Source organism: Ipomoea nil, unplaced genomic scaffold (assembly GCF_001879475.1).
Source record: "Ipomoea nil cultivar Tokyo-kokei standard unplaced genomic scaffold, Asagao_1.1 scaffold3314, whole genome shotgun sequence".
Taxonomy (NCBI): domain Eukaryota; kingdom Viridiplantae; phylum Streptophyta; class Magnoliopsida; order Solanales; family Convolvulaceae; genus Ipomoea; species Ipomoea nil.
The window spans coordinates 2343813-2364796 of record NW_017619742.1 but is presented as its reverse complement, the minus strand read 5'-3'; the positions used below and the strand labels follow the sequence as shown (position 1 = coordinate 2364796).

General features: G+C 33.1%; 2 protein-coding genes across 3 annotated transcripts; both read right to left on the bottom strand.

The window, feature by feature from the left end:
* Positions 1 to 603: 603 nt before the first annotated feature.
* Positions 604 to 20902, bottom strand: LOC109169316. 2 transcript variants are annotated; one of them, XM_019318184.1, is made up of 6 exons: positions 20898 to 20902; positions 12583 to 13089; positions 12417 to 12497; positions 12101 to 12186; positions 11666 to 11993; positions 604 to 624 (listed from the first exon to the last, which is right to left on the bottom strand). In XM_019318184.1, the coding sequence occupies exons 2-5, from the start codon at positions 13066 to 13068 to the stop codon at positions 11678 to 11680; spliced, it is 969 nt and encodes a 322-aa protein (XP_019173729.1). In that variant the 5' UTR covers positions 13069 to 13089; positions 20898 to 20902; the 3' UTR covers positions 604 to 624; positions 11666 to 11677. The 2 variants fall into 2 exon arrangements, with proteins under 2 accessions (XP_019173729.1, XP_019173728.1); XM_019318183.1 differs by lacking the exon at positions 604 to 624 and adding an exon at positions 11153 to 11480 and having other exon boundaries at positions 11702 to 11993; positions 12417 to 12496; positions 12585 to 13089.
* Positions 13157 to 15096, bottom strand: LOC109169400 (putative late blight resistance protein homolog R1B-16). The gene is made up of 2 exons (XM_019318281.1): positions 13286 to 15096; positions 13157 to 13196 (listed from the first exon to the last, which is right to left on the bottom strand). The coding sequence occupies exons 1-2, from the start codon at positions 15094 to 15096 to the stop codon at positions 13157 to 13159; spliced, it is 1851 nt and encodes a 616-aa protein (XP_019173826.1).
* Positions 20903 to 20984: the final 82 nt, after the last annotated feature.

Below are 20984 nucleotides of genomic sequence, written 5' to 3'. Positions count from 1 at the left end.
TAGAAAATACTTATCACCATAAAATTTTTAATGGCATAAACTTTTCATTGTTTGAAAAGCTTACAGTACTTACCAACATGTTCCCTTGGTATATGAGCATGAAGTTTCCTACAATGAAGTAAAAAAGAAAAGTGTTATTTTGTAATTTATTTTTTCAGTATAGGAAGCAGCTTTGTAATGCATCTTTTTCCCAATTTCATATACAACACGAGTTTTAGAAAAAAGCAAAATAGAAAAAATACCATTTGATCGGGAAATATGCACTCTCTAAATTTTATGGAATCACTCCCCTTTCTCTATGGGACTTCATATAGGTGCACACCAATCACCATCTAATAGCTTTGAAAGTCTTCAATAGAGAAATATCCCAGGCAAGAATAAACATTGGAGTCATATAAAAAAAAAAAAGCAAAATTGAAAAAAAATACCTCTTGGTCGTGAAGAGATGCACTCTCTAGATTTTATGGATTCACTCCCCTTTCTCTATGGGACTTCATATAGGTGCGCACCAATTGCAGTCTAATAGCTCTGCAAGTCTTCAATGGAGAAATATCCTGGGCAAGAATAAACATTGGAGCCGTAATAGTTGTATGTTAGTATACATATCTATATCTCTATATATACTTACTCAATATAAAAGAATGAATAAATAAATATAAGAAAAATTTTTTACCAATTAATAGACTTACCAATTAGGTTAATATGTGAATATGGAAACAATATTATCAATTAATAGATTTTAATTAATTTCTATTTTACATTTAGTTACCAAATAAGTTTTACTACAAAAATTTGGACGGAAAAATGAAATAGGAGGATTTTACTTTTATATATATATAGATTTTAGCGGCGGTTCTCTTAACCGCCTCTAAACTCAAGTAAAATTATTTATTTATAATACAGAGTAATTGCAAGTGTTTAAATAAAATCAAAATGACAGGTGATAGATTACCAAAACCCATGAATCAATTCCTCGAAACAATGGCGGACAAAACCCCAAAGCAACGACGAGCAAGAAGGAATTTCAAAAGCTTTCACTTTCAACATAGATATGCCCTCTCTGGAATTAGATAGGCGATACCGGAGCCGCCAAGAGGAAGACGGTGACTGCAGCGCCGTCAACATCGGCGACACCACTTGCGACAGTTCATAGAAGCTATCCATCTCCACGACTGCTTGCTCCATGGTGCTGCTGGTGGTTGTGTGCTTTGCGATTAGCCTCGCAATAGTACTACTGGTGAACTGCTTCAACAAGTCCATCTGTCCGGTCCTTCGAAACATAAATTCTAATTTTTGTGAATTTATATCAATTATTTTTATTTTTTGAGGAATATTTTGAATTTCTTTCTGAATGTTTATTGCAATTTGATTGGTTCTCTCTTTTGGAACCTAAATTCTTCCGCTAGTTTTCAGAATTTTTCATAATCTACTATACTAATAAGAGCCCAAGAGAGTTAGGCCTATAATGGGTAGAAAAAATGGCGGTAAAATTTTTTAATCAAATGAATGGCTCAGATCGATTAGATTTTAATTTTTTTTTGAGATTTCATAATTTATCCTTAATGAATATGATTATCCGTTAACTTTTCCGTTAAATATTATCTTTTCCGTTAGTTCCTGTTAGTTCCCCGTTAACTTACTCATTGATTTTAATAATAAAGGTGTCAGGTTCAAACATCATCCCAATCAAATTAAATTTGTCATAATTAGTACTCTATTTTACTCTTATTAAATTATAATTAATAATTTAGTAGCTATGCATTTCTTTAATTTAGAATTATGTGTGTACAATGTCTTTATTCAAAAAAAAAAATTATTCATTATCAATAAATTAAATAAGAGAAATAATTTCATTAGTTATATTGTCTTTATTTTTCTCCAATGTAAAAATTCTTTACATTCAAATTAATCAATTAATTATATTCACTACATTGTCTATTATCTTTTTTTTTTTTTTTGTGTGCACTATTTTTAATTAAATATCAAAGTTATAATACAAAATAATGCTATATATTTATTTAACAAGTATTTTATTAATACCATGAAAAAATTAAAAATTAAAAAAAACATAATTAATAAAGCCAGTCATATTAACTACTTGAGGGATTTGTTGATAAAGAGAGTATTCAAATCACACAACAAATTGAAGTGAGAACTATATTGCAATGTCCTTGTTTGATAATCAGCAGTTAGCGGTTAGCGTTAGCAGATATGACTAGCGAATTATATCAACGGTTTGTAAAAAGATATTTGAATAAAATTAGCCGTTTAGATTAACACATAAAATGACCTAAGGGTAATAATAATAATAATAATAATAATAATAATAATAATAATAATAATAATAATAATAATAATTAAAGCCAATCATATTAACTACGTGGGGGATCTATTGACAAAAAGAGTATTCAAATTACACAACAAATTGAAGTGTGAAACTATCTCGCAATGTCCTTGTTTGGCAATCAGCAGTTAGCTCTTCAATATTAGTATATATTTAATATTTTATGCACTAATTTTTATTTGCTCTCCCTTATTTCCCGTATTTGGTCTCAACCATACCCATACAATTATTTTATTGACAATTATAATCAATCTTGATTATATTATCTTGCATTTGTAAACTTAGAATTACCTATTTAAATACAAAAATTCAACATTCAATTATCTATGCATGAACAATTCTAATATAATCTTACATTGATATATTTTATAATACTTATTTAAAAAAAAATATTGGGCATTATCTCAATCGCGCAATGCGCGTAAAAAAGCTAGTATATATATACAAATTGAGTGTCGTCGGCAAGCAGTGATCTCAACTTGTTGGAATCTATGTCCTTCGGAACCGTGTCGTTTGAGGAGCTCCTGGGCCACTTCAATGAAGTCTACAAGAAGAACCAAAATGACCTCCTGTCTCTCCAGGATCATATCCGCTATTCCGCTCTTTGGGTTACATCTCCTCCAGTAAGTAGTTTATACTTTATACTATTGTTATTGTTATATCATTGCAATTTGAAAATTTTCTTTGTTCTTAATATTACCTTTAGTTTTTTCAAAATTTCTATCATATGAGATGTATTAGTCGATATTGATTATGACGATGAAGAAGTGGAAACTGAAGTCGTAATGGATGATATCTCTTCAAACAACAGCATTGATTTTACAAGAAAAATTGAAAACGATCCCCTGTATCCTTTCATTCTAGAAAATTGGCGTGCAAATGTGTGATGTAAGGTATCAAATTGCATGTGCCTTAGCAGAATTTAGTTTGTTCCTGAATGTGTATCAGCATATCTTGCCTTGTGTGAGAGTTATTTGTGTTACTATAAAATACCGTGCTGGCTGCATTAGTTTAAAATCTAATACTGAATGTTGCTGGATTTCTATTTTGTGCTCTTTGACACCTTTAGGCTAGATGATGATTCACTGAATTTATTTGCAGAGTCTAGCAATGGAATCATCCAACAAGGCACTAAGGGCTCTTGTTGATCCTCCTACTACCAAGGTATAACAATATGTGTCTGTCGTTAACCTATCATCTCGATTTTAGCTGTAAGTATGAGTCTGCTGGAGATGATAATGGCTTAGCTTTTGGGTATTTGGTTATTGGAGGATAATTTAAATCCAATTTATAACCAGTAGTTGTAAGTATCTACTATGTTTTTTTTTAGGTTTTCAGGTTAAAATTTATTAATCTGTTGACTTGACACACGAGTACCAGCGGTTTTTCCTCTACCAAATGCTACGTGCTTTGAAATATATGCACACAGGTGATAGTCCAGTGCATAATTTATATGTTAATATAATGGTTGGACACAATGGATCTTTGCTCTTTGATATATTCTGACCTACTATACAATTATTTCACTTCGAACAACCAATGTTTATCATAGAGATCTTAAGCCAAAAAAATATATTGGCAAATGCAAATTGCAAACTAAAAATATGCAATTTTTGATTCGCAAGGGTTGCATTCAGTGTCACACTTACAACTGTATTTTATACGGTATGCTCATTGTTTTGTGGTTTTATTTATTTTTATTTGTTTTTTTACTCCATATTTATTTCCTTTGGGATAGTGTGTTTATTGCTTTACCTCTTGAATTAGCATCTCAGGTTGTCTTCTAATGAACTGTTGTTCTTCTCTGATCTCTTTCTATTGCATTGTGCAGGATTATGTTGCTACAAGATGGTATAGGGCTCCTGAGTTATGTGGATCTTTCTTTTCCAAGGTAATTCTCTCTAACCACACCATTTTTCTGCCTACTCCCTAGAATATTGTCTTATTATTCCATGTACCAGTGTAAAACAACCTTGATTTTGGAACTTTTTGGAGAAGATTGCCTCAAACCAACCTCAACAGGGACTGCAAAACAAGAAACATGGTTTGAGAAAACAGGTTGATGATTGCGCATTTTCATAGAAAGTATATTCAATGACGACACTAATATAATACTCTATAATTTGTAATTTATAAAAGATAGAATAAAATTCAATTGTGATTTTATAGTTTAATAGTTGATATCTATTAGAGATGCACATTTCAGAAATTTTTAATTCTTTATGGTTTGTAATTTGCTGCTTTATTCACATTATTCTTTCTTTAGCTTTGCAGATATTGTGTACCAAGCCATGTTAATTGGTTTGCCCTATTTAATAGGCACTAGGTAATTTTTTTTTATCCAAATTGTCAAAAGAAATTTTTCATGCAAAATACATACATGTGAAATTGTGAATATGTGGAAGGGTTGATTGTGTACTAGACTACTAGTGTAAGTATGTAGCAAGTTGACAGGATTATTGCTTTGGATTGTGTTTATTATTATTATTATTATTATTATTATTTTATTATTATTATTATTATTATTATTATTATTATTATTATTATTATTATTATTATTATTATTATTATTATTAATGCGTTTGTAAATTACATTTTTTGATGTAGGTACCAGATGAATGAAGTGATTATCAATTTTCATCAAGAGTGCATGAAATCGTCATATTGAATGAACTACTATGTTTTATATTTTTCATGTAAAAATACTTTTCAATTATGTATGCGGTTCAATTAATATGTAGACGGTTGTACATGAATATTGTTTGATATTATTAATTGACAAAAATTTGTTACAATTGATTTTCTTTTCAATTGAATGCGAATACAGAATTTTTGTGTGGTTGCAATGTGAATTTAAATGTAGAGATTTACGAGAAAAAATATAATTTAATGAGGATCATAAAAATAAAAAAATAAAATACAATGAAAATTTTAAAAGGCAGTTCAAAAATGACACTACTATTAGATGAGTAAATAATTTTAAAATAAAAGTATAATTTAGCGGCGGTTTTAAAACCGCCGCTAATATTTAAAATAAAATTTAAATCAAATATTTAGAGGCGGTTATGCAAGTGTCGCTAAACACTGAACGAAATAACCAATTATTCGCGGCGGTTGCAAAACCGCCACTAAATGCAACCAAACCGCCGCTAAATAAGTCTCCCATTAATTCCCGCGGTTATTGAAAACCGCCGCTAAATTCTTTGCGACACACTATTTAGACGTGGTTGGAGAACCGCCTCTAAACAATTTAGTGGCGGTTGCCAACTGCCGCTAAACAACAAAATAACCGCCGCTAAATGACGGTTTTGGTGTAGTGAACCAACTGAAGAGTCAGTTGTGCAAAAACGTTAACTGATGTTTGGTAATTAGTACTTAGCATTGTGTTTGAACTTTGGATTGCTATTTTGTTATATAATGTTTAGAGTTTGAATTTGGATTACGTGAATATGTATTGTTTGGTAGTATGTTCGAAAAATTAGAAAATGTTGAAATTTGGGGATCTTAAACCGAACCGAACACTGAACCGAATTAAATCCGAACCGAAACCGAACCTCAAACCAAAATCGAACCGTTTCAAACCAAACCGAAACCGAACCGAACACTAATGTTAAACCAAATGGTTTAACTATTTTTAAAACCGAAAAACCGAAATCAAAACCGAAAAAACCGAACCGAAACTCAAAACGCCCACCCCTAATTGTAAGGATTCTTGATTAAACAGGTTATGCTCCCTTTCTATTATGGGATAGGGTGCGTGCAAATTTAGTGGGGGTGCCAGCAAACATTATGTTCAGTAAATACAACTAGGTAAAGTAAAATTAAATACATTTATATACTTATTTAATTAGTCTAACATGAAACAACTACAGTTGATATAGCTAATAATTTACTGATTTGTTATGAATTTATGCGTCTTGTGTAGTGAAATTTTGTACCTATAAATACAATTTTATTTTTACCTAAATTATATTTGAAAAATAAGTAAATATTAACATTTGTATGTGTCTTGTGTTGTGATTTTTTGTGTCTTTGTTATAAAATTTTGTATCTTACGAGTATGAATCTTGTACCTCATCAATTCCGTTTAGGATCCATAGTGCTATGTGGGTCTTGGTCCATGATATAAATTGCCAAGAAAGAAGACAAATTATTGTGTGGACTATGGTCCACATAGTTGTGTAGACTATGGTCCACATAGTTGTATGGACTATGATGAATGCAATATGCATTTTTAATTAATATACCAAAAGTATATTATTTGTGTACCGAATTTACATTATTTGATGATATATAAAAAATCATGTACTTTCAAATAATGCACTTTATGTATACAAATAATGTACTTTTAGTATATTAAAAATATACTTTTTATTTATGGTTCACACAAATGTGTTGACTATGATCCATAGATAATGACTAAAGAAACAACATATGTGTTTATAAGACCATGAATTAGGCTAGTTAATTGATTGGATTCAATCTTTTGATGTGGTTTGGCTCATGCGCATTATAGCACTTTGTGTTAAGGTTTTGGAATATTAGTTTTGTCTTTTGATTGTACGGATTAATTTGTTTTCTTTCCTTTTTCTTGAAGAAAGGCCAAAAGCTATTAATAAGAAGAAAGTGATGAAAGCTTTTGATATGTATACCTATCACCTATAGATTATCTACAGCAACTAAAAGTGATATAGTAGAAGTATATATAAATGTAAAAAAGCTTAAAGCCAAGGCATCAAAGTAAACGAATGTAATCTTTATATGGCAACAGAGATGAAGAATTGTTGAGATCAAGTGGAAAGCAAAAATGCAACACTTTGATGCACTAATGAAATGAGCTTCAACTCATATGAGGTGTGGATGAGATGGTGTGAGTTTTTTTTTTTTTTTTTTTTTTTTTTTTTTTTTTTTTTGGCTTAACCAGAGATTTTCAGTTTGAGCCCTTAGAAACAGTTGCCTTAAATTTATGATAGTGTTTTGCCATCTTTTTAGGTATTATATGGATGGCACAAACAAGATTAGTCTCAGTATATGAATTCATAAAATGGAATGACAAGGATCCACGGGGAAATGAAGAAACTGGCGAGAGACTTTTTCAGTCGTTTTTCTTCCTCAAAGGCATAACGCAAGTTTTCCCAAATCACAAAACAAACAAATTCCATTGTTACTTTTATTATTTGGCAATTCAACCTAGAGAAGAACATAGTAGTTTACAATGAGATTAAGAAATGAAAATAATATCAATCCATGGAATTAGATCAGAAGCCACAAGACTAACTATTCCGAATTGGGAATGAAAATTAAAGAGAGACCAACCTTAGTTTCGACTTTCGAGATCAGAAACATGAAGTACCCAGTCTCGATCTCTTTCTTTGGACGTTTTCAAAAATATTATTTAAAGTCACAAGAGATCGAAGAATAACAAATTTCTAACGAACATAATTGATTTCAAAATTTTAATATTTACAAAAGTAATCAGAACTTTTTTTCAAGTCCAAAGTCTCAAGACTAGGAGCTCCAAAACGGAAAAATGATCAACATTTATGGTGGCAGTATATTTTAACAAACAAATAATTACTCAGAGTATCGGGTTATCGATCCACAGGAAAGCGGGACGTTCAAGCACTAGCTACTAATCTATTCACGAGAAGCTAATCCTATTGAAAAGGATGATTGATTGATTGTAAAAGAAGAACTAATTAAAAGGGAACAAGGTGAACAAGTTGATGAAAACAATAGAGTAAAAGTGGAATTTTTGGGGTTCAAGTGCTTAATCTCCTAGTGCCAATCTAAAGTGCAACATTGAATTTGGGTTCAAACAAGTGTGAGAATGCATACATGAGAAGGAATTACTCCCATAATTCCAACCTAAAATAATGTGAGTGAATATTCATTCCCATAATATAAACACTCAAACAACTCAAGAACAATCATTCAAGATTACCTTGCACATTTATGCAGATTCCACTTCTTGCCACTATTTTCTAGTGCTTAATCCTATCCCCTTGTGATTAATGGTGATGCTGTTTGGCTTCGTTTCTAAGAGGATATGAGAGTGTTTGTGGATTCAGTCCATTCCCAAACCATATCACAACTTCTAAGCTTAAGCAGATAAACATCATGTTTAAATAGATTTCCCTGCATATTCCACTGGAATCGAGGACAACTCAAATCGTATTTTATTTTTTTCTCTATTAGCAATTGTGACTTCTAACTCAGCCCCTTGTAATTTCTTTACCCTTTTATATTGAACCAATTGAGGATTGATGAAACTATGGATGCTTCCACTATATACCAAGATGACAAATCTTTTTTTTTTTTTTCCAACACTCATTGCAACTTAACAGTGTTCCTGCCACTATCACTAAGGATTGCATTGAAAGAGACTTTAACATTTTCCATTGGAGTGTTGACCTGTCGGGCAGTCATCGAGGCTGTGAAAATCAACAATACCTTTAATTATAGTAAGTTAAAGTATAATTTTAATTACACTTCATATTCATTTAGCAATATATGTTATTGTACGTATTAGTTTGATCTGTTTTTTAGTTTCATTTTTCACACACTGGTTTCATTATTATAGCAACACTAAAGTATCTATTTTAATTCTATATAGTTTCATTTGACACTATATGTTATTGCACAAGCTCTATTTTTTAATTTCATTTTTCTAACAGTGAACATTAGTTTCATTTTAACAACACTAAAATATGATTTTAACTCTACTACAGTTTTATTTGATAATTGTATTTGACCATGATCTACATAGTGTTGTGTGAATCATGGTCCAATATATAACAACTGGGTTATAGGGATGTGGAGTTTCAGCGTGATTGGCTAGTCCTGAGTTGCTTGGGTAGGAGTGGTGCTGCCTCAGCTCAAACATATGTTGGAAAAAAATAGTTTATAATAGCATAAAATGATATTTTAAGTGTTTATTTTGTGGTACAATTATTAGTGGGGTCCACTTCTAATTTGGGTCGGGTCAAAGTTGATTCATGTTCTTTGTAGTGAGACGAAGAGATTGATATATTGTACGCTAAAAATGGATAATGGATGAATGAGAAATTGATTCTCAAAGTAGACCCATTTGAGTTGGAAAATGAAGGGAAAAAGTAGCTTTTGTCCCACATTGGTTTGAGAAGTGGGCTTGCACAACTATTTATACAAAAGCCTTTCTAAAGTTTATTGAATTGTATAGCATAGATGGTTAATTTTGCGCGCAGGGGGTACAAAACAAACTTGAAAAGGCTTGACTCATGTGTACACTGGCACAATCCAATCAGAATTGTTCAAGCTTCATTTTTGGATTAATTGCTATTACAAGGCTGGTTTTAAATGCCACATTGAAAACTATTGAACTCCTCAATCCCTAAAGTACACAACTATTGAACTCCTCAATCCCTAAAGTACACACCAATCGACAACCGTAGTACATTTTATCCTGTGAAATCTAGACTACTTTTGAGGGGTAGCAAATAAGGTTTTAAAGAAGGAATGTTTCACTCGACTCGTGCTAACCACTAACCCGAATCATTCATTCGTCCTTCCCAATTTTTTCATAAAATAATAATCTTTTTTTCATAGAATTATTATTGGGTTTTTCCAACCTTGTTTCTTACAACATATTCACAAAGATGTCAATTTATGTGTAGCTTGACCACATATATTAACGCTATATAGTATGGTTTGGAATTTTGAATGACTCAAAGAGTAGACTGTAGTAGACATATTCAATTCACAAAAAGGTCAATGGGAGTGTTTGGTGCATAGTTGTTGAATAATTGGGTTAGTAGTATGACTAGTTGATAGCATTAATTGATTGTAGAAAGATGTTCGATAAAATTAGCTGATAGTTAATTGCATGCAAAATAACTTTCTTAAAAAACTGTTCGAAAAAACTACTTTGAGCAGCTTTTTAAATTTTTATGTTTATAAAAAATTAATTAATCAAACACTTATATTAACTATTTAACCAAGTTAAAGAACTAATAGTGAACGCTGCATTAAAGAATTAAGCAAATAAGGTAGTTTAGCGTGGAGTCCTACACACTAGCTCTTTTTCTAATGTTCATTTTTTTTTTTTACTAGCTGCAATATTTCTTTATTTAAAGAAGGGAATCTTGTCCTAGCTTGCTCCATTTTTAATTTATAGTGAATGGTTAGTCAACAGTTTCTTTTATTTTGCATGTCTTACCAAATTATGTATGCTCTAAAATCTATACCAAATTATATATGCTCTAAAATCTATACCGAATTATGTATGCTCTAAATTGATTCACAACTTTCAAATCTTGCATAATTAATTCATGAGTATCAATTTTTTTTAGCACAAATTATCATTTTGATAAATTTTTTATCAATTTTTCACCGAAATAATTATTTCCGCATTATAACAGGCGTATAATGATCTTAGTAATGTTGAAGGGCCAACAAGCATGATAAAACACCTGAGGTTTCTTTTAAGATTAGTGATGTATTTAGCAATAAAAAACTGATTCAGTTTTACGAGGTTGTAACCTCAACACTTGCACTCTTAGCTCCTCAAACATCCCGCCAGCACAATGGTGATTTGCTAAGCAGAGTAAATTTCTCTTCCACACTAACCCCAGACAAACCCAAAACCTTATGCAAACATCAACAGAGAAATCTTCCCAGTTGACCCACCCTCTATGGTCATTTTTTATATCCTTCCATCCAATATAATAAATTTTACCCTTTGACATACAAACTGACAAATCCCATTTTATGTTCATCAATGATTTGGTAGTAGTCAAAAAATTGATTAACTCGTTCTCCTGACCCAGCTTCTGGAATTCATTTCATAAATTGTAAAAATACATCACAGCCACTTAGAGCATCAACACAAGTATATATTACAACACACATAGACTAAAACAAACCGAAATAAAAATGCAAAAAACAATCCTTAGTTTGCTGGCCGAATTTCAACGCCCCTAACAACAAAACCAGACTTCCAATACTGATTTGATGTATGCCACAGTCGTAATTGAACCTCACCCTCATTCCCATTACAAACGTAAAAGTCTCCGAGCTTGATTTCCATCCACCCATCAGAACGACTATTGGGAAACTGACCGCAATCTCCATAAGACTTTGTCTTTGCTAGAAAGACCTGAGAGTATGATATGTATATATACTTTGCCTCAGAATTCAAGTATATATATGAGGAGGAATCGAAGAACAAAAATTGAAGGACACCCAGAGACATCATATATAATTGGATGAGGAATACAAGTTATTGTACGTATTAATAGTTATTTAATTTGATCAGAAGATCAGAGCTAATTATATATATAGAACGAAGTAGAGCTATATAGAGATTAGTTTCCATACCGTAATAATATTATGATTTCCTCCCTCCACTCTTACACTTTCCATCTTCTCCGGATCAGGATATTCATATGTATCAGTGTGCCAATTCTGTTTATGCATCCAGCCGTATCTGGCGTTGTCCTTCTCATATCTCACAGCTGCCAATGCTGTATAAACATCTTGAAAGTTTCCACTCTCTTCAAGCTTGAACACAAGATAGGCAGAGTAACAACTCATCTTATATAAGCACCGAATGTCAAACGATAATCCGATATCGAATGCGCTAACTTTCTCCAGCTTCGCAACCTCATGCCTATACACAATTAACCAAAGTTACATTACAATACATGCATACATACATATATATAATACATGCAATCTTTCCATAATATTATACTTAATTAAAATTGCATTCCATACTCGGTGCCGAAGTCAGATGTCCAAATCCAATACGTAGGATCATGACCCCAGGTGATCCTTAGCTCCTTTGCTTCAAACCAAAGGCTCTGCACAAAACATATTGTAAGATAATTAAAAGATTTGTTCACTTTTAGTCCCACGAATATTGTGGCACTAACAATATTGATCCATGACTTTCAAAAATTAAATATTCATAATTAAAACTTCTTAACATATAAAGCTTTAAAGTGTGCTGTAGCAAATACTGCTAATTAACAACTATGATATGAGATACATTTATTGAAGGGATACACAGAGAGCAGAAGAGCTAACTTACTGTCAAACCATGGCAGACGCTTTCAACTTCACAGGTCGTCTGTTCGTTGGAACGATCTTCTTCTTTAGCATGGTCCTCATCTAGTATTTAATCACAAAAATTAATTATCGAAACTAATTGAAGTTTAATTAAGATAAAAATTAAGAAATTAGTTGAGATTATACAAACCTTGTGGAGTATTGGAGTCAATTACATCTAACATATCATTTCCGTAGTTGTCAAGTTGCTCTTCTTTAATCCTCTTAGCAGAAGCCACAAGGGAAGCGTAGCAATACTCCAACTTAATTAACTGGAGTGTGTTGCAGATACCTTCAATCCACTCTGGCATCTCTTTCAACTCAAAGCAATTTCTTAAGAGTAAGCGTTGGAGTTTTGGGAAAGGAGAGTCAACATTTGCCTTCCATTCCTTCAAATTTGTAAGAGAAATGAGCAAAACTTTTAACTTTGGGAAGTCACCTTCTCCAATTAGTTCCCACTCTTCTCCCACACACGCAAAGTTTTTGAGTTTAAGCACCTCCAGATGGGGCAGCTTACTAATAATACTCATGGCTTCCCATGGTATACGAGTTCTCACAAATGTCAACTTCTGAAGGTTTTGTGGGAAATTATTGGCCTGTGGAGGGAGGTGTAAAGGACGAGTGTAAGAGCCCATAACTTTTAGCTTCTCAAGATTCTCTAAATAATATAAGTTATCTAAACCCTGTGAGGCAGCTTCGCATTTTGCAATTATTCCCAACTCTTTAACATTTGGGATTCTGGAAAACACTTCCATTGTGCACTCTGAGGTAGACAACCAATAAAGTGTCTGCAGATCTTCTCGAGTCGCGGTTGGACGATCAATAGAAATCTGATGGAAGATTTCAAGATGCCTTAGCTGTGGCAAGTCCCAAATTCCAGGAGGCAGCCTACAGGCACCATTGTCATCTTCTGCGACAACTAGGGTCTGCAGATTCCAATTCTTCCGCAAAGGTATACAGTTTAGAACATTACTTGAGGCTATTGCTAGGTACCTTAGGAAAACAAGATCTGTAATGTCTGGAGGCATACCTAATGCAAAGTTAATCTTGCTCAAGTCTAACACTCTTAACTTCTTTAAAGAGTTGGCCAGCAAATACCATTCACGATCGCAGTTTACAGCCAAATTAAAACATAAAATGGAACGACATTTCCCGGAATTAATGACCAAATGAAAAGCTGGAATTGCTACTTTAAGACTTAACCAACGCCTATCACCCAATCCAATAAAGCGACGAAAACGATCGCTACTACCCTTAGTTTCAAGGTACAAAAGGTTCTCATCAATTTTAGCCTTGCTTGTGCACAACTCATGTAGTGTATCATGCATCTTACAAGTCTTGATTTTTCCATCAAATCTTCTTCTTTGAACCATAATTAGACTTCTATCAATGAGATCTTGCAAATAATCTCTACCCACTTCTTCTAGCCTCTTGCTAGGACTCATAGTCCCTACAAATCCCTCCGCAATCCACAACCTAATGAGCTTTTTAATTGGAATATCACAATCTTTATGGAAAACACCTAAATACAAAAGGCAACCCTTCAAGTGGCTAGGCAAGTTGTTGTAACTCAAAGAGAATATTGTTGAAACTTGTTCATCAAGATTATTTATTATTGTTGCCTCAACAACTTCCCATTCATCTATTGACTCTTTGATGTTGGATAGAAGCCCTGCTAGCACCACAATTGCTAGCGGTAAACCATCACATTTTTTAACAATGTTCCTCCCGATTGTTTCAAACTCATTTTTCAGAAACTCTTTATCAAAAAACTTTTGATTAAATAAATCCCAACCTTCACTTGAGTTTAAGAAACGCATCTCATGACAATACTCACCTGGAGAGGTGGCATGCAGGGCTATCCTCCTATCCCGAGTGGTCAACAATATTCGGCTCCGGTTATTGTTATCTGGAAAGCACATCTGGATATCATCCCAGGCTTCAGTTTCCCATATGTTATCCACAATAATAAGGTACCTCTTGCCCGATAATATTCGGTGCAGTTGGAGTTGTAGATCACCGCCCTCCATTGGCATGATGCAACGACAAAGGTCAAGGAGCGCTTGTCTTTTGTTATACTCATGGGATATGGTCGTCCAAGCAAGTAAATCGAAACGAGATTTAATGATAGAGTCCTCATATATTGTCTTGGCAAAAGTTGTCTTGCCCACTCCGCCCATGCCTACCATGGCAATTACTTGGCGTGGTCTACATCCGTCTCGAAGGAGCTGAGACATCACCTTTTCCAGTTCTTCTGAGTGTCCCACCATTGAGGTGCCTTGAGAGGAACCACCAACCCCCCTGCTGGGAGGATTACTATTGTTGACAAGGTGATTGGTATTCCTTGTAATCTGGATCATCAGTTCTTCAACGCCTTCCACTAAGCGCTGCAAGGCTGTATCTGTTAGACGATCCTCCAACAGCTCCGCTTCAATGTAATCTTCAGCCTTGGCACTCACTTCTCTAATTTTTTTTGTCACTCCTTCCATCTCCTCACAAATGTTCTCTTTCTTCTCACACTCCTCAAGAAAAACTAGCAAATGCCCAAGTTTTTCATGAAGAGACATAATCTGCATTTTGTTTGTGAGAATCACTCGTGGTTGGGGGTGTAGAAACTGAAGCTCTAAAGTAGTCATCAGAGATTTTACGGGAATAAAAGCCATTGGTATTGGTATGTATGTAGCTGTTTAGTTTGATTGAAGAAATGTGGATGTGGTGGTATAATGCACTTGCTAGTACCCATGTTATATAGCGGCCGGAAGTGACTGAATCATCAATAAGTTTTAATATAAATAAAAAGTGCGACGACCCGGACGACTTGGTCAACTGCGGTTCTGCTATCTGATCAACTCAGTACTCAGTAGCTTCTTTCGGCAAAAGGTTACAACTCATACCATTATTTACTTCGTTCGTTTTTTATTTTTGAATGCTAGCTCGTTTTCTAAGCTACCAAGACCCAGTCCACTGCGGTTCTGCTGGCAAATTATATCATGAACAAGATTTATCTTTAGACTCTCTTACAAAAATAATATTCAAATTATATAGTTGCAGTTAATTAACATTATATATATATATATATATATATATATATATATATATATACTAGTTTTTCACGCATATTATTGCGCGGACAGAATAATGCCTAATGTTTATTTTCAAATAAGTACTTGAAATTATATCAATGCAAAATTATATAGGAGATGTTCATGCATAGATAATTGAATGTTGAATTTGCTTATTTAAATTGGTAATTCACTGTTGCAAATCTCGCGTTTTCCGTCCAACGTTTCCATCCAACATTAATGTTGGTCGGTATTTTAATAAAAATCTCAACTTTATACAGGTAAAGTTTTGTTGACGGAAAGTTGGACAGAATTTCCGTCCAACACGTACTGTTGGTTGGTAAGTTTGAATTGACCTATAGGTGAAAAGTATAGAAGGGCATGATGTGTGCCAAATTGTACATGTTTCTAATGTTAGTTTGATTATATTTGTTGGATTTAATTCACCAAAATTTTACTTTATTTGCATATTCCCTTGTTTTATCATTTAGTTATGGTTATACTTGTTTTGAATATATTATGGTGTTTGTTAGTGTTTTGAAACCATTATAGGTCAAGATTAAAAGCAAGGGAAGTTCTAGGACAAGTTTGGAGCCAACGTAGACCGAAAGACGCGTACACGGCAAGTTCGACGCGTCGAGCCAAAGGCTCGACGCATCCAAAAGTTCCAGCAAGTCCCGTGTTCGAATGCGTCGAGCCCTCGACTCGACGCGTCGAGAAAATACAGTGTGTAGCAAGTTTCCGGCGCCTTGCATTCGATGCGTCAAGAATGTGTTCGACGGGTCAAAAACGGACAGTAGGAAATCTGTTCTTCGCGACCAAAGGCTCGACGCGTCAAGATAGTACTCGACGCGTCAAGTCCGTTTTTCAACAGTTTTGGACGTTTCCAAATCTTGCGGGGGAAATTCATATTTTGCCCCGGTTCGACTCCCGCTATAAAAGGACGCCTTCTTCAACCCTAGACGATTTGATACTCAGTTTTGGACACAAGAAAGAAGAAAATTGAGAGCTACAAGTTGTCTTAGGAAGCAAGAAGCAAGCTAAGGAGATTTGGGAGAATCGATTGGTTTAATTCTTGTATTCTTTTAGATTATTTGTAAACTCTTAATATTTGCTATGTATTGCATATTAGTCATGTGTGGCTATTAGACTTTAGAGATTCTTGGATAAAAGTATTTATGAACCTATGTGCCTAATTCTATAATTCTTAATATATTATTATTTGGTCTTTAACTTGTGTTGCAATTGTGTTTATATTGTTTGATGCTAGTAGTTAACGGCCGTAATTACTTGTTTCATTGCTTTCTTTATGTCACAACGTGAGTTGGGCATAATTTAGGACACACACAATTGCTAACTGTTGCACCTTGGGAGAGGACAAATATGTTATGAAGTTTAATCCTTGATTGTTGCACATTGGGAGATGGTAGTAATTAGGAATTTATTATGAATGCTTGTTCTAATATTATTTGGTGTTTATATCACGGGAGTAAATATTCACATAGGTTAGAGATTACAGGAGTAACTCTAGCTACTATCTGCATTCTCACACTTGTTAAACACAGATTTTAGTATTGTTCTTAAGATTGGCACTAGGTGATTAAATACTTGAATCCCAAAAATCTCATTCTCCCCTTATTGTTTTCATAAACATGCATACTTTGTTTTACTTAGTTTTTATCATTGCTCAATCATGTATTTCGTTAGGATTAGCTTCATAAGAATAAATTAGTAGCTAGTTCTTAATACCCCACATCCCTGTGGATCGATAACCCGATACTCCGGGTATTATTTGTTTGAGAAATATACTGCAATCAGGGTAGGTATTTTTAATTTCCGTCCAAGACAGAAATAAGAGTATTTCATATCTGCCCTGCGTATTTCAACTCACCTTTTTCCAACTTTCTTCTTCATTACTCTCTTCTCTTATTTCAAACTTGCTTCCTCACTGGTACTTAACAACATAAAGAGTGATTTCAAACAAAGTGTATTCCAAATTCATGTATGATTTGAATATAATAGTATATAACCAAATTTAACAAAATGTTTAATTATCAATAAATAAAAAATAATTTTATAAGTATCAAATTAAAGTACGTAAGTAAATAACATAAAATAGTATATAACCAAATTTAACAAAATGTTTAATAAACAAAAATTAATTATCAAACTAAAGTAAATAAAAATTACATAATATTCTAACTATTATGAGCCTTTAGGTAGTAAAATATTTAATTAGTTTTAAGTAGTATTTTAAATTTTAAATTTTAAATTATTTAGTTAAAGCTTGAACTTGAGTCTTTTAAGTTAAATTAAATGTTGTGCGACAATAGGAGATATGGATTGGAGTTGGATATATAAGAAACAGAATACACTTGAATATGTGCGTGGGGTTCAAGAGTTTATAAAAATTGTCGATGAATATGCAAGTAAAATTGGTGAAAATTATATCGTGTGCCTTAGATATTTGGCAGGATGGACCAAATGTGTTAAAAAGAAGAGTCTAAAATAGCCCGCATGGGTAGCTCAATTGGTCATAGAGGTGAAATTTTGAAATAATGACCAGGGATCGAGTCTCACCAGCGGCAGTGTGGGAGCAACCTCTCAAAGTGAGGGGGGCTTCTTGTGCGGCTATGGTTCATGTTTAGTTGAGTCACCATGATTTACATCCAGGGTTGGGGTTCAGCCTTTTGGAATAATAAGAAGAGTATGAAATAATCGATTTGCCCCCATTATTAAATAATTAAAAATGATTTATATTTTTCCGGTGATATTTGGCAGGATGGACCAAATGTGTTAAAAATTGCATAGTTAGGGTACTAAATTGTTAATTTTTAAAGTCATACACTGAAATTAACAAAACTCCAATAGTCATAGGACCAAAAGTGTAATTTTCTCTTGTAAGATATTTAAAAGAGTTGTTTGCACTTTTAGTTCAACGAGTATTAGGGCACTAACAATGTTGATCCACAACTTTCAAAATTTGCATAATTGATATAAGAGTATAAAATTTTTAGCACAAATGGTCATTCGGATAAAATTTCCGTGAATTCTTCACCGAAATAATTATTTCCGCATTTGTATAATGATCTTTTCCTTTTACCACCACGTTTTGTGATCTCTAATAAAAGTCCGACCCCAATTTCGTACTTTTGGTCCAACGGTTGTTGTGACATTAAAAATATTGATCCACAACTTTCAAAACTTACATATTTGTTCCACAAGTATCAATTTCAATTCTTAGCAACTAGTCCTTCAATTCCAGTGATATCTCCGCAAAAGGAAAATACCATTATACTTCTACTATAAAGGGGAAATAATTTTCCCGGAGAAAAATTGACGAAAATTTCACATGAAGGACCATTTAAGCTAAAAAAAAATAAATTTGATATTTGTGGACCATTTATACAAATTTTGAAAGTTGTGAATCAACATTACATTATTAATGGAACAATACTCGTGGAACCAAAATTGAATAAAACTCTATTTAAAATGCTATGAAGTTTGGTGAAATTTGTATAGTGAATTAAAAAAAAAAAAAAAAAAAAAAAAAGTACATGCAGTATACTAGGATTATGTGGTCTAATGGTACCCGGGTTGGACTTCCATTTAGAAGATTATGAGTTCAAGCCTCAATGGAGGCGTTATTGATTTTTTTGTGTCTCAGTAGGTTGAGAAAGAAGAGCCAGTAACTTTCAAAAAAAAAAAAAAGCACATGCAGTATAGGCCGGTGAAAGAAATGTCAATCAATATGAACGGTACATTGTTTGGGAAGAATATTAATGGTACAGTACATGTAGTAGGTGAAAAATGAGCCTTGTGTACATGCGCTTTAATACTTTGTGTACATGCATGCAGTACGTGAAAAACTGTGTTTGTGTACACAAAGTCTGATCAGAAGAGTTAATTAACATACGTACTGTCAAACCATGGCAGACGCTTTCAACTTCACAGGTCTGTTCGTTGGAACGCATCTAGTATTTAACCATAAAAATAAATTATCGAAACATATAACATGTACTACTTGAAGTTTAATTCAGACAAAAAATTAAGATATTAGTTGAGATTATACAAACTAACCTAGTCGAGTATGGCAGTCGATAACTTTTAACATATAATTTCGGTAGATTTCATGTTGCTCTTTAATCCTGAGAGCAGAACGCACAAGGGAATCGTAGCAATAATACTCCAACTGGAGTGTGATGATATCTCCAATTCACTCTGGAATCTCTTTCAACTCATCAAAGCAATTTCTTAATTAATTAAAAGTAAGCGTTGGAGTTTCGGGAAAGGAGAGTCAGCATTTGCCTTCCATTCCTTCAAATTTGTAAGGGCAATGAGCAAAACTTTAAACTGTGGGAAGCCACCTTCTCCAATTAGTTCCCATTCTTTTCCTACACACGCAAAGTTTTTGAGCTTAAGTACCTCCAGATTGGGCAGCATACCAATAATACTCATAGCTTCCATGGTATAATGGTTCTCACAAATGTCAACTTCTGAAGGTTTTGTGGGAAATTATTGGCCTGTGGAGGGAGGTGTAAAGGACGACGGTAAGAGGCTAAGAGCCAATAACTTTTAGGGGTGTTTGGTTTTGGTTATATAACATAACTAAGAGAATGAGACATTCCAAAGCTAATATATTCTTATATTTGGTTCATATTATCTTAGGGAATGGAACATTCCTCCACATAGGATTTTGAAGGAAATGTAATTTCATTCCCTTTCTTGAGTTATGTAAGATAACCTTCGGGGGACGTTTGGTTCACGAAATCCTAGATTACCACGGGTAATAGGATTTCATCGAATAGGGTAATGTGAGATTTTGGGAATGTAAAATTACATTGTATTTCGTTTGGATTATGGAATATAATATTACCTTGTTTGGTTAAGAGTTATATTTTAGGTTATATTGATCAATTTATAATAATGTCCTTAATAAACAATATATATATATATATATATATATATATATATATATATATATATATATATATATATATATATATATATATATATATATATATATATATATGGTTGTAGTATATTTTAACAAACAAATAATTATTCGGAGTATCGAGTTATCGATCCACAGGGAAGCGGGACGTTAAAGCACTAGCTATTAATCTATTCACGAGAAGCTAATTCGATCTATTGAAAAGGGTGATTGATGGATTGTAAAAGAATAACTAATTAAAAGGGAACAAGGTGAACAAGTTGATGAAAACGATAGATTAAAAGTGGGATTTTCGGGGTTCAAGTTTTTAATCTCCTAATGTCAATCTAAAGTGCAACATTTAATTTGGGTTCAAACAAGTCTGAGAATGCATACATAAGAAGGAATTACTCCCATAATTCCAACCTAAAATAATGCGAGTGAATATTTATTCGCATAATATTATAACACTCAAACAACTCAAGAACAATCATTCAAGATAACCTTGCACATTTATGCAGATGCCACTATTTTCTAGTGCTTAATCCCATAATTT